This window comes from Arachis hypogaea, chromosome 2 (assembly GCF_003086295.3).
Source record: "Arachis hypogaea cultivar Tifrunner chromosome 2, arahy.Tifrunner.gnm2.J5K5, whole genome shotgun sequence".
In the NCBI taxonomy this organism is placed as follows: domain Eukaryota; kingdom Viridiplantae; phylum Streptophyta; class Magnoliopsida; order Fabales; family Fabaceae; genus Arachis; species Arachis hypogaea.
Window position 1 is genome coordinate 11,825,095 of NC_092037.1, and position 15,199 is coordinate 11,840,293.

At 27.2% G+C, this 15,199-nt stretch overlaps 1 protein-coding gene across 1 annotated transcript; it reads left to right on the forward strand.

Annotated features, from left to right (window-relative positions):
• The first annotated feature begins 11,224 nt into the window (after window positions 1-11,224).
• On the forward strand, window positions 11,225-14,265 carry LOC112737700 (probable WRKY transcription factor 21). Its single transcript, XM_025787731.3, has 3 exons — window positions 11,225-12,808; window positions 12,902-13,027; window positions 13,756-14,265. The coding sequence occupies exons 1-3, from the start codon at window positions 12,015-12,017 to the stop codon at window positions 13,898-13,900; spliced, it is 1,065 nt and encodes a 354-aa protein (XP_025643516.1). The 5' UTR covers window positions 11,225-12,014; the 3' UTR covers window positions 13,901-14,265.
• Window positions 14,266-15,199: the final 934 nt, after the last annotated feature.

Consider the following 15,199-nt stretch of genomic DNA (forward strand, 5'->3'; position numbering starts at 1 on the left):
ACTCGTCCCAGTCCCCATATATCACGGCAACGGCCTTCTGCTTCGCCATCCATACCCTTCTGTACGTAGGCCTGAACCCAAAGTGTGCGGCCGTGGCATTTTGAAGCACCTTGATGTTCACAGCTGCATCAGCCCTAACCATCGGCATAATGTAGGTGGATATGACATGGTAGTCCAGACTCCTATGGTCGCTGGAGATGGAGCTCACAAGACATGTATGCGGTCCGTTGTATCGCTTCACTTCCCAGATACCCTTCCGCTGTCGGAGACTCAACCGAATTAGCCATGTGCACCCATTCCCAAACTCAGAACACTTTCCCACATACCTGCGGTAGTCAGACTCAACGACCTTGTACTGGACCCCTCGGCGGATACTGTACGTCTTCACACTCAACAACGCCTCATCTTTATCCTGAAATTGTTGGCCAACCTGGAACTCGTTCATACCGGCAGACCCCTCGGTATCTCTAGCACCAAATCCTGAGGCCTGCAGAGCATTGTCGTCCTGCCGCATGGCATCCAGGTCCAATGAGGAAAAATGGGGTGGATACTGCTGTGTGCCAGAACTAGATCCACCTGTAGCCCTTGTCGGAACAGTAGTTCCTACATCATCGCCGCTTTCATCAGCAATCATATCCGGCTCCACGTCATCGTCATCTGGATCATCAAACAAACCATCACCAACACCAGCCGGTGTGGGACAATGTACCTCGGTGGGAATATGTTCCCCATACCGAACCTCGTCTCCAACATTGCCGCTCAGATCAACGGCAAACGAAGGGGACGCAACAGGCTGCATCGGTGGCTCATACACAGGAGCAGAGGATGAAGCAACAGCAGGTCTCGAGCTCGAGCCGGCAACCGCGGCTATAGTAGTGGCATTCCGGTTCGAACCACCCGAGCTAGATACCACATCAACCAACTTTGCCAACAGCTCTGGTGTCCTTACCTCGGGAAACTGCCTACGAGAAAGAAACATAACCTGCAAGTCCTCGTCACTACCGATTGTGAAACAATCAAACTTCACGGTGTCATGGAGCACCGCTGTTGGAATGCGGTAGAAAAACTTCTTGACCCTTTTAACGCCTTCAACACCCAGCTTCTCCAGCACAGAGCTAACAAGTGCATCGTAGGTGGTTCTCGGCGTCACGATAATACATAGGGGATCCTTATCAGTGAACTTAACGCCGGACCGAGTTTTTCTCTTAATCGACCCTCTGTAATGTACCAGAACTAGGAAACTCTCCTCACTAGCCATCTCCCCTCTTTGTTGAGAGCAACATGAGTTCACAGCATATATATACAGCCCTGGCTCGCACTATATATATATAATTCGAATCTATATGTTTCGAATTATGTAGTATCACAACCTAACCTAGTAATTCGAATTAACTAGATTCGAATTAGTTAAGTGTAATTCGAAACAACTTCTTTCGAATTACTTAACAATGTCTCTTCCTAGTAATTCGAATTAACTGAATTCGAATTATGTTGATGTAATTCGAAACAACTTGTTTCGAACTTCATTCATTTGTTGCCTTCCTAGTAATTCGAAATATATCAACTCGAATTACATGTAAATATAATTCGAATCATATTGATTCGAATTATATAATAATTCGTCCTGGTTGATTCATGTATGGATTTTTGATTTGGCTTAATTAGGTAATTTTGAGCTCTCCTTGGCTCATTTTGATTTTTTACCTTAATATAATAGTTTCCTACCACCAAACAAAAAAAGTGTAGTAGTTTCCTCCCTTTGGAGCATATGCACCTGTTTTATACATAGCTCTATATATAGCTAGTAGCTAGCCATAGCTTAATTATGAAACCAAGCTACCTTACTTTTCACTTTTATACTTTAATTATTAAGCAGAGAACTTCAAATTAATACCCAACAAAACTTTTTAGGTATTTTTTTAAATAAATAATTTAATTCTTTTATTTATCGAAATAGATAAATTAAAGATAATTTATATTTTTAGGTCTTATTATTTATTTCGTTTATAATATAAACAGATTGATAATACACATGTATAAATAAAATAAAACAAATATTTTAAACAAATAAAATGGATCTCGTTTAAAATAAATTAGTTTCTTGTAAAAAATATTGATAAATTAAAATATTAATTGAATTAATTTATAATAAAATAAAAAATAGTCTATAATGTTTTTTAAAATATGATACACTAGTCTTTATTTTTTTTAAAGAATAATATATGAGTGAGAAATTGAATTATCTAATAAGATTAAAAACCAATGTCGTTTCATTTTGATATATAGAGATTAACATGTCTAATATTTTAAAAAATTAAAGGCTAATTTAATTTTTAAAAGTATTTTTTAATAACTAATTTATCTGAAACAAAAATAATTAGAGTCCAATTTAGAGCAATATATACGTTTATATACGTATGTATGTGTATATATGTTACTCTAATTATAATATTTAGAAGTACAACTTCATCACTGTAAGGATCACTTGGAGAATATTACATAACAAATATCAATATAGAGAGGAGTAAATATTTAATTTAGTTTTTGAATTTGAGATCAATTTAAATTGACCTTTAAAATTATAATTAAGTCATTTTAGATTTTAAAATTTACGATAATAATTTATGTTTGTCTTTGAATTAATTTTCATAAATAATATTAATTTTATACGTTAATTTATCAAAATTTAGATTCCTCACTTAAGTTTTATATGATTAAGATATGATCTATTAGATTTTTTATAAGATTACAATAAAAATTTAATTTAAAAAATTGAGGGCTAGGAATGGTAATGGAATGGATAGAGGTGGATTTTTATTCTACCTGATCTTGTCCTATTCTATAATAATCCGCCTAGAATTCACCTCGCTCTTATTCACAGATAGTAAAAAATTGAACCCTAACTCACTCCTATAATTATTAAAATCGAACAAATAAAATTAAATTTCAAAATCTATATAACCATCATTACATACATAATATAAATTAAACTAAAAATTTAAAATTATACAATATTATTATTTTACTAATTATTTTATATATATTACATATATTAAAATGATATATATTTATTATTTTATACAATATTATTATTTTACTAAAATGGGTGTTTCCATGGCGCATGTTAGCGGCGTGCGTTAGTCAAAGTGAAGCACTTATGATAAGTTGATAACCCTCTTAATTGTTGCCTATTATGTCTCCATTGCTATTGCGTATAATATAATCCTCTTTAATGATTTAAAAATCTTAACATCTATATTAAAATTTTATTAAAATTTTTTAAAAAATTAACATATTTAATAAACTATAAATAAATAAAAATAAATAAATATTTTAAAATAATTGATAGTACATTAAGACATTAAAGTAATATGAGAGAATACCCTACTTGGTCTCTAATAAATATTTTTTTTTTGTTTCTATTATTTTTTCAAAAAAAAAAAAAATAAAAAGAAAATTATTGAATATATAATGCCGATAAATGTTAGGTAATTAATATTTTTTTACATTTAATTTATCTTTTGTCTAAATCACTACAAATCAATTCTCTCTTTTTTTCCTAATAAAATTGCAGATTTTTTGTCTGAAGTTTTCCCATGTGTGCGTGGTTCCAAAGTCAAAAGCGTTATCAACTGTATTTTGAATTTTGGAACTAATAATTCAAAAGGACTTCTTAATTTATCCTATATTAATGGATCACTACTTATTTTGTGAGTATATAATGAGCAGTGATAGCTTGTTTTTTCTGGGTATTTCTTGGAAGACTTTATAATTTGATCTCTTATATTTGGGCATAATTTTATTTTGGTCTTTAAGATTTGAAGTGTTTTATTTGAATTTAAAAAAGTTTCATTTAACTTTAATTTAGTTTTACTGAAGGTCAAAGATAAATAATTAATGAAATGTCTTATATAACAGCAGTATAAGAATAAGATCGATAATTTAGAGAATAAGTACGAGCTTCAATTTTATCATTTTTTTATAATTAAAATAAAATATTTTTTATAAAACTAAAAAAATATTAAATACATATATTGATGCATTCATGGTTGATTTTGTGCCTCTGGAACTTGTACTTATTCTCTAAATTATCAACCTTATTCTTATACTGCTGTCATGTAAGATATTTCGTTAATTATTTATCTTTGATTTCACAATGGAACTAAATTAAAACTAAATAAATTTTTTTTGAATTCAAGTAGGACACTTTAAACTTTAAGAACCAAAATAAATTACATCCAAACCTAAAGAACTAATTTAATACGTTACCCTTATTGATAATATCAAAATATCAACATAAACAACAGTCCAAAATTTTCTCTAACTTAATATCATCATGTTAACCTTAAATTAAATACGATAGATGGTTAAATTGGTCAAATAATGAACTCATTCATATAATTTATTTTTAATTAACTGTACGTATATTATAATTTAAAAGAATATTATATATATAAAAAATTAATTATTATATATTTATTTATAAATATATATTATTTAATTTATTTTTAATAAATATTTTATTATTTAATATGTATTTTATTAATACATAATATGACTGATTTTTAATACACATAACATGACTGATAGGTAATTCATGAATGATTTGAGTAGTATCATATCAAATTAGTTTTTTCTTTTTCTCTTTTTTTGTTAGACAAAATTGGTTAATTACGCGTAGTGAAAAGTCCTTAAATTAGTCAAATGCAAATATTGACAATCTTAATTAGTTGTTAATTATATGTGTGGCATAAGGTAAGCCTAGCCATTAGCCTTTTGACTAATCTCAGTTATTTGGTATGATTAAACGATTGTTTCCCTAATCTCTTCTGTGTTTGATATGACCAACCCAAAGCATGTATTCAACTACTTCGGCGTTTCCCTATTTGATATATTTATAATTTTGAGTATATAAATATCATAATAAACATATCTAAATTTGGATATTCTGAACTTGTAAATGTGAATTTTTTTTTCTAATATTGGATCCTTAAGAGTAAATTTCTCAAAAACTCAAATTATATGTTATATGTTGTTGTAGACTCTTATAAAATATCATGTTATTTTGTCTTTTTATAATTAATTTTTTTTATAAAATAGTGATATTTTATTTTTTTATAATTAAAAAATATTATTTACGATAACATTTTATCTTTTTATCATTAAAAATATTTTTTTATAAAACATCAATGAAGTTTTATGTTACTACCATAATAATATAAAATATTAAAATAATCAAATATTTTTATATTTCACATCAAAATTATTCATATATAAAAAATTAGCCTGTAAATATACTAGAAAAAAGTTAAAATAACAAAACAATTATTATGAGGTGCATATTGTAAGATATATATGAGAGTAGATTTGTTACTCCTACATTAATTTAGGAGTAATACATTCTAACATTTAATTCAAAAAAATAAAAATGCATGACATAATTAAATAAAACTACTCATAAATAAATGAACATATTTAGCTAATAATTATTCAATTATCTCAATTAAATTTTCAATATATATTCTTTTATTTAAAAATCTTTCTTATATCTTTTTTGTATTTTTATCTCTTTTTTAAATTTAAATTCTCAATATTCTTTCTTAAATTGTTAATAATTATTTTATTAACATTTTTATCTCATTTCATTTATTTATGTAAATAAATATACTCAACTAATTAAAGGTATCTTAATAGTTAACTTTACAAAATTTTATTATTTTATTTTTCAGGTTACTTAAAAAGAAAAGAAAAAACAAATAAAAGCAAAAGACTTTTTGCAATGGCACTTCCTCAACTCCACTTGCTTTTCACATATACATGTTAGATTAGTTTAGATTAAGGAAATATTAATTGGTGTATGACCAACCTCCTTCTCAAAATAATTAATCATATATTCAAGGGTTTTCTTATTAACTATCAATCTATCTACTTCTTAAAGAAAGAAAGAAAAAGATATTTTGTTTTCAATTAAAATAAAATATTTTAAAGTCTTCTATATATTAAATGTGCAATTTTTATAAGGATCGTCATTCTAGTATGATTATATTTCGGTGGCTAATAGTACTAAAATTAAAGTAATATTTTTTTATTGTTAAATAACATTTTTTTAAAAATATTATTTAAAAAAATATTATGAAAATATAAAAAAAATGCCACTTTAATTTTAACACTTGTATAATTATTGTAGCCATTATTGTAACATATTATCCAATTTTTTTTAACGTTACTTTGTTAACAAATATTTTTAAAGTTCATATATTAGGTAAGCCCTAAAATGTTTTTTTTTATAATTGATTTAAACCCTAGTGCCTCATGATGTGATAAACTTTTTAAGTCCTATATATACTAGTATTGTTTTGAGTATTTATCTCAAAATATTCAATAATGGGAGATGTCCAACCTTGTACTCATGATAATAATTGTATTAAAAGATTTATTTATAAAGTTTTGAGTGATGTAACACTCGAGTGTCTCACGGTGCACTATGCAAGAAGGTTGTGGTTGAAGCATTCAAAACCTCATCATATCAAAACCTTCATCAATTTGCTCATAATTATTCTATTTAAATATTCACTTGCTTAGTGCTTGAGTGGTGTAATGCATGAGTTCCACGGTCTATAAGATGCGACAAATTTTGTGATTGGAAAATATTTATATTTAATTATGTACCTTATATTAAAACCTTTAATTGTCTAATGAAATTAAATATGACCAATGTCGTATGCCTTTATAAGATCAAATGGGTGTATTCCAAATTTTTTTTAGGTGCTTGAGTGATGCAAGTGCCTCATGCCACAATATGCGATACATTTTTTATTAGTTGAAACATTTGAACCTATTAATAGTCATTATTAATTCCAAAGATTTACAGGCATTTAGACTGCATTTATTTATAAATACAAGATATTATAATAAAAATATAAAACATATAAAATTATATTTAACAGATAAAATAAAAATAAAAATAATATTAAAAAATATTAAATTAGTGTATTTTATATTTTTTATTAAAAAAATATAATAACACTAATAAAAACATAATTTATTTTTTATTTTTTATTACTTTTATCAAATTTTTATAATTATATATATATATTTTTTAAATTTTTTATATAAAAAATAAAAATAAATTAAACTTTTATAATTTATTTTAATTTATTATTAAATAAAATATAAAAATATTAATTTTTCTAATTTTTTTATATTTTATCTTATCTTATTTTTAAAATTAAATGCAGTTTTCTATTAAAGTTAGTATATTTGGTCGTAAAGTTTGTGAAAGCAAATAATTATAATTATAAGTACACAATTTTATATTGAAAATTAGTATATAATTATAAGTATTATTATGAACTGATAAGGATATATGTACAACGTAACTTTGATTGTGATCATAATAATTTGGCCTATAGAATTGTCCATATATAATGATGATAATCATAAGTAATTCTTCAATTGCCCATGGTCGACCTTCTAGAATAATATATATTTACATTTGACTAATTCATTTGTTAATTAGTGCATGCAAAAGCAAAACGCGTTTCCGTTTGAAATTTATTGTGCATGCTAGATTTATGTTATTATATTTTATACTTTTATTAATCATAAAATATTAAAAATAAATTAATTTTTTTACATTAATAATAAATATATTTTATATTATTATTTAAATTATCTAAATAATTATCATTAATGTACATATAATTATAATTATTATTGAAAGACATTTTGTTCAAGTGTTTTAAGGAATATATTATTTTAATTTTACAAAAATAAAAATATGTTTTATAAATAGAAAAAATAAAAATATCATTTAAACATTTTATAGAAGAGAAAAGTGTTATTTATTTTATTTGAAATGCTTGAGTAATGTAATGATGATATATATAGTGATCCATTGGAAATTTAATATGTTAACCAAAATCCATGAATATACCCTTCTTAATATAAATAACAAAAACAAATTTAATAACTTAAAAAAATCATAGAATTGAATAATAATTTTACAAATCTTCTCAAATATAAATTATTTACTTAGTATAAATTTAATTATTATAAAATTACTATTTAAATTCAAAATCCCAACATGTAGAAAAATGGAGTTTACCAACATTTCGTAAGATTTATTATTTATTTATTTATTTGTCAAAATCACTTATATTATATACATGTATACTAAGGACGATTTGAAATCTCATCATAGAGCTTGACTTTTCTTTCACTACTAGTTTTTTTATATTAAAAATTCAAACTCAAAATTACTACTAGTTAAAAAAAACAGCATTTAAAAAAAAAAGAAAGAAGAAGAAGAAGAAAAAACATTTGACATTCCAATTAAATTAATCTCCTTATGAAAACGGAAAACCCTTTACGGGTCCACTATTATTTGACTTAATATGGCCACCAACTCACCATAACTTTTACGTTTTTCTATATACTTTATTTTTGGATTTAATTGATTTATATATATAAGTATAACTATTTTATATCATAATATCGTTATCCTTTTGTTCAGCTCATGACAAGTGTATGTATGATTTGAGTTCACGTCCAATTGTTCAACTATTTTATCTCTTCATATATAATATATTCTTTACAAAGTTTAAAACCACAATTCTTTGTGTTTATTAATTATATAAAAATATATAATAAATAAAAATGTGGCTTGACGAACATGTTTGGCCAAATAAAGCAATAATGAGTTTTTTATTTCTTCTAGTTCTTAATAATAATAATAATAATAATAATAATAATAATAATAATAATAATAATAATAATAGTTGTTTTTGCGTAATTAAACTATAAATTAACAGAATATATCTTCTGTAGAATGAATTTGAGCTTTTTTCTTCAGCAGAGTTATACCTCAATTCAAGTAAATAAAGGGATGCGATTTGTCAGTACCTACAAAAAGCATTCCGACATTTAAGTTAGTTAATGGATTATTAAGATGTCTTTGTATATATAAAAATGTCTTACCTCCCTTTTTATAAGGTGAAATATTCAATTATTGCATTTTAAATATTTCCCTTTTTAATGAAGAATAATGATGTAAGAAGATATTTTTATCTGACCGACTGTTTAGTTGATAACCGATCTTATAATGTCTATTGTCGAATTATAAAGTATGGCCGAATTATAACCGTCATATCAATAATAATAATAATAATAATAATAATAATAATAATAATAATAAGTTATATATCAATAACATTGTAGAATTAAAACGAAAAAAAATATAAAGTAAGTTTTCACATTTCCAAAACTATATTGCGATTAATAATCTAAAAATAGTTATATATACTTCATATTACCCTAATAAGATATTTCGGTCATTTAAGCAAACTTCAACTAAAAGTAAACCATAATTAAAATTTGTTTTTATATCAAAACCTAAGATCCGATAATAACATCTCATCACGAATTCTTGACATAAGATATCATTATATCAAAGAGAGTGAAAAAAGAAAGTTTATGAACTAATAGATATTTACACAAATAATAATAAAAACAACACCGATTACTATATCACAAATACTTAATTACTAGTATCTTGAGACTATTATGACCCTTTTCACTATCTACACTTAACAACAATAAAATAACAATAAAACTCATCTTAGTTCTCAATGACTCAGAATCCTCTAGGATCCCACTCTAAACAGGAACACAACCTAACTCATCATTTAATTACGTTTTAGTGTTTAATTAAACTAATTTAATCAACACCAATAAGTACGTAGAGCATAAGGCAATTCCAATTAAAACACCGAAAAAAATAAAACTTTATAATAAAAATAATTTACATAAATAAAACATTTGATACACCCAACTTTTATCACACAATTTAGTTCTTCTAATCTTAATCCGCAGCTAAATGTAACGAACTATGTTTGAATGGATTTGCTCTTAATCCGCAGTTGGGTGTAGGCGTGTAGCGGATTATGTTTGAATGAATTTATTTCTAATCTGTTATAGGGTGTAGAAAATTACATGAAAATGATAAATTACTGTAATTTACATCAAGTTGATTTAGAATACTAATGTAGTTTATTTCAAAAAATTATATTTACGCAAATTTAATCTTCAAATATTTTATTTATATAAATTATTTGTAAATTTAATCTTTAAATATTTTGTTTATGTAAATTACTCTTATAATAATATGAAATTTAATATTAAAAAAGAGATATTAATTTAGACATATTAATATAAAAATGTGTTATATTACCATTAATTATTAATATGTTGCGTCAACAAAATAAACAAGATATTTTTATATATTACTACTATTTCAATTAATTTCGTATTTAAAGTTTTCATTATCTTGAAAAGTAGTACATATGAAATATTCAAATACAGCAATTCTTTATTTTATATATATGTATGTATGTATGTATATATATATATATGTTATGCGTGTGTGTGTTATACTGTAGATACGATGATTATAATATTTTAAAAAATATTAAAATTAAAGTAATATTTTTTAGTATTAAATACTATTTTTTAAAAGTATTATTTAAAAAATTAAAAAAATACAAATAAATGTGTAACTTTAATTTTAATAACTATTGTATTGTCATTATAGTCACCATAATATAATTATATTAAAATTCACACACATATATATATATATATATATATAGAAAAGTAAATGTGATAATTAATTTAAAATAGATATTTAGAAGTATAAAATATGAAAAGAGTTTTAAGTATACTAGAAATATTGGTGTTTCAGTTGATTTAACCGTTGATCTGAATTATAAAAAATATATATAATATAGGAAAACTTTCAAATGTACTGAAAACACCGATATTCCAGTTGTTTTAACCGTTGATTTCAATTAATGTATATTATATATATTTTTTATAATTTAGATTAGCGGTTAAAATAACTGGAACACCGATATTTTTGATATATTTAAAACTCTTCCTATAATATATATTAATTAAAATCAACGGTTAAAATAACTGAAATACTCTTAAAATTTTTCCTAAAATATCCTATCATTTTTTAAAATTAACCTGTTCCCCTCCCCCCCTAAATAACAAAAAATAAATTCCAATTAATGAGTGGGAGTAAGTAACTGTAAAAGTGAAGCTGTAACGGGTGGTAGGTCTAAGGAAAAGAAAAAAAAAAGATTAATTAAAGCTGAAAAAGAAAATGAAAATAAAAAAGAATAACAACAAAGGTCTTCGGTTGGGACCCACCTTCGAATCTATGACAGAGACATCAGTTTTCATTTTCTCTTCTCCTCTCTTCCCTTCTCTTCTCTTGTTGCCCCCTTTGCTTATTTTAAATAAACTGAAATAAATTAATATTAAATAATTATTTTATTTTTAATTTTCCTTGCTGCTTAGGACTTTATATTATATAGTTTTTATATTAATATTTTATATATATAGTCTAAAGTTGGAAGCTTTGTATTCTTATGTTATATGTGTGTGATGGTTGTGTGAATTCTCAAGCCAAGCAAAGTCTTCTCTTTCACACACTTTTCAATATCAAAAACCATGGAAGAACAAGAATCTAGGGTTTGACAGCATCAAAGGTCTGTGCTTTGGTGCTTTCTTATTCTTTTTTCCTTGGTTCAGTGAAGATAAGATTGGGTTGAATTTTTTTATTTTTATTTATTTTCTAAAGCAGATATAGATATGCTACAATTTCTTCTAACTCCTATTAGTTAGTTCTGATCCCAGGGTCTTTGTTTGTTCTACCAACAACAGAAAACATAAACAAAAAAGAAAAAAAAATTGACCCTTTTCAACCTTTGATGGAATTTTGAGACTTGAACAAGAAAAATCCTATTTTTGTGGCTCCCTTTGAAAAAAATGGGATTCTTTATATCTGGGTCTTTTTGTATGCCACTTATGGCTGAATGTATGGTATCTGTGTTGATAACTCAGATGTTCATGTTTTTTTAGTATTAAGGCATGTTTAGCTTCTGATTTGAGAGTTCTTGATTAACTTAGATAGATAGATAGATAGATAGATAATTAGATAGTTAAGAATGGAGGAAGTTGAACAAGCTAATAGATTAGCTGTTGAAAGCTGTCATAGAGTTCTTAGTATTTTGTCTCAGCCAAGGGATCAAGTTCAGAATAGGAATTTAATGGTGGAAACTGGTGAAGCTGTGTTAAGGTTCAAGAAAGTTGTTTCTTTGCTTCAAAATGGTTTGGGTCATGCAAGAGTGAGGAAGCATAGAAAGCTTCAAGTACCCTTTTCTCAAAGCATACTCTTAGATAACCCGAATTGCTTCAAGAACAACAACAACAACCTTAACCATGATCAATCAAAGAAAGTAGTGATGCTTCATGAGAATTCAGTTCAGGAATTGGGATCAAGTACGGTTAGGAACTCACTTTCTTTGGTGAATCCATCTTTGGAATTGAGCTCAAGTGCCAAAAGTACTATTAACCAACAAGGTTCTTCATCTAGTCACTATCAGTTCCTTCAACAGCAACAAATTCAGCAACAAAGGTTGTTGATGCAGCAGCAACAGCAGCAGCAACAAATGAAAAATCATGCTGAGATGATGTTCCGAAGGAACAACAGTGGCATAAACCTCAATTTCGACAGCACTAGCTGCACGCCGACAATGTCGTCTACTACTAGGTCTTTCATTTCTTCCTTGAGCATAGACGGAAGTGTGGCGAACCTGGACGGAAGTTCCTTCCATCTTATAGGAGCCCCACTCTCTTCTGATCAAAATTCGCAACAGCATAAGCGAAAATGTTCCGCTAGGGGCGACGAGGGCAGTGTGAAATGTGGAAGCAGTGCTAGATGTCATTGCTCAAAGAAGAGGTAATACCAATTAGTCATTAATCATTAAAGTCTGTTATTAAATTTATGGAGTTCTTTAGAATGAGAATTAATCAAACAATATGTTCTAAGCAGGAAACATAGAGTGAAGAGATCAATTAAGGTGCCAGCTATCAGCAACAAACTTGCAGATATACCTCCTGATGATTATTCATGGAGGAAGTATGGACAGAAACCAATCAAGGGTTCTCCTCACCCAAGGTTTGTTCACTCTCTTCTTTTGGAGATTTGACTGGTTCAAGTGGGACATGAACATATAATTGTGCTGTTCTTTTTCTAAAGTTTCTGAAACCATTTTGGCTATTTCTGACCCTTTTGCTCTTTTGGTGTGCATTTATGGTGTAAACTTTTTCTTTTTCAGTAGTAAAAAAGTAACCTCACATGATGCACTTTGTTTGGTGGATATGTGTGTGTGTGTGTGATGGTGGTGGTTCTATATGAGTTGCTAGTGTGTTTGTAATTTTTCCTTTTTGGTATTCAGGTGGATTTGAACATTATATACTTCAATTTTATGTTTTAGCATCAACAATTCTAGCATCTGCCATGAAATAAGGCGGTTCAACACACAAGGTTTCCACCTAATGGGGTCCGGGAAGCTTAGAAATAGTCACCTTCCATTGTCCTTAGGCTAAATTCTAAATCCTAAACCCTGAACCGTAAACAATAAACCACATAGATAAAATTGGTCTCTACGGATAATCGGATGTTGCCATGTAGCATGACCATAATCCGAAAGAGAAACGACTTTTATCTACGTGGTAGTACTTGATTAGATGTCAGTGTAAAACAGTTTGTGTAAAACAGTTTTACAGTTTATACTGACAGTACATCGAAATTAAACCTTGGAACTTTTGTCATTGCTCTTTTGTTTGATGTAATATATATAAGATTAATTTATGAGACTGAGGCATAGTTTGTGTTAATTGCAGGGGATATTACAAGTGCAGCAGCATGAGAGGGTGCCCTGCAAGGAAGCATGTAGAGAGGTGCTTGGAAGAGCCAACAATGCTAATTGTTACCTATGAAGGAGAGCATAACCATCCAAAGTTACCAACACAATCTGCAAATGCATGAAACCACTTCATTGGAGAGAGAGCTTACCAAAAACAACATCAAGCCCTCATTCAAATTTGTCAAAGACCTTGTGATGTGAGATTCATTGGCTTCAGAATGCTGCTGTGTACATATTTTGAGTGATGCAAGCAGGGATTGATGGATGGATGGATTGATGATATTGTTCTTGGTGCAGATTTTGGCTAACAAGGCCTTTTGATTTTAGAAAATGAAAAAGTATGTAAAATTGGGGTAGTTTCAATTCTCAAGAACTCTTTTTTTTATTTCTTTTTTTTGTTTTTTTTCTTCTTTAAGATATATAATCTTTCTTGAGCATGTTATAACCATTTTCAGGGTTTTCTAAATGAATGGAATGCCTTTGAAAAGTGTCAAGTTTTTTCCTTGAAATTTTGGTTCTCACCTTATTCTTTTAACACTTTAAGACATTAATCTGACTTTCACATAGTTTAGTAAACATTAATTTAGTCTTTCAATGTATATTTAGTTATTTACCTATCAAGTTTATTCTTAAATTGATGGTTATTTTGCACTATATAGTTAAAAAAAAAATTTAATATATAAATCTTTCACTATGTCTAGTGTTTTAAAAACTTAAAGTTCTTACCTTTGTTTCAGTTTGATTAGATTAACTTTAACTCAATTCACCTATTAAATGACAAGATATGTTTTTCTGACAATTTATAATGTAGATTTGTTAATTATTTGTGTCAAATTTAATAGTAGAATAATATTAAACTTATTTAAATTTTTTGAGATAAAAATAGGACATTTGAAATATTAGGGACTAAATTAAGAATTTGACCAAACGTTAGAGGACAAAATAGTACTTTAACTTAAATTTATACTTTTTATTAGTTTGATTAGATTAACTCCATGTCTTACCTATAAAATGATTCTAAATTTCTAAGGAACATGGTAAGCATTGAAAAATCCCTTAAAGATATGTAGACAAATTTCCTTTAGAGATTGGATGTTTAGGCTTAATCAAGAAAAACCATGGACCCTTGTACTTATAATGGAGTACCAACAAATTGGATAACTAGCATTGTTGCATTGTAAGTTGAAGCTGATGTTGGACCATTAAGTCAAGAATTGAATAGCTCCTTGATTGATCAATATGTAATGATTGAGGTTGGACTATTGAAGACATGAGCTAAGTGTCACCACTATTTCTTGAATTGCTATGCTTACATGTAAAAGCTTCATTGAATATGTTGCTCCTCCTAATAGAAACTCAATCTTGGTTTGTGGAAGTTTCTAAGCACAACATGTGACTTGCTAGGGGACCAATATGGGCAT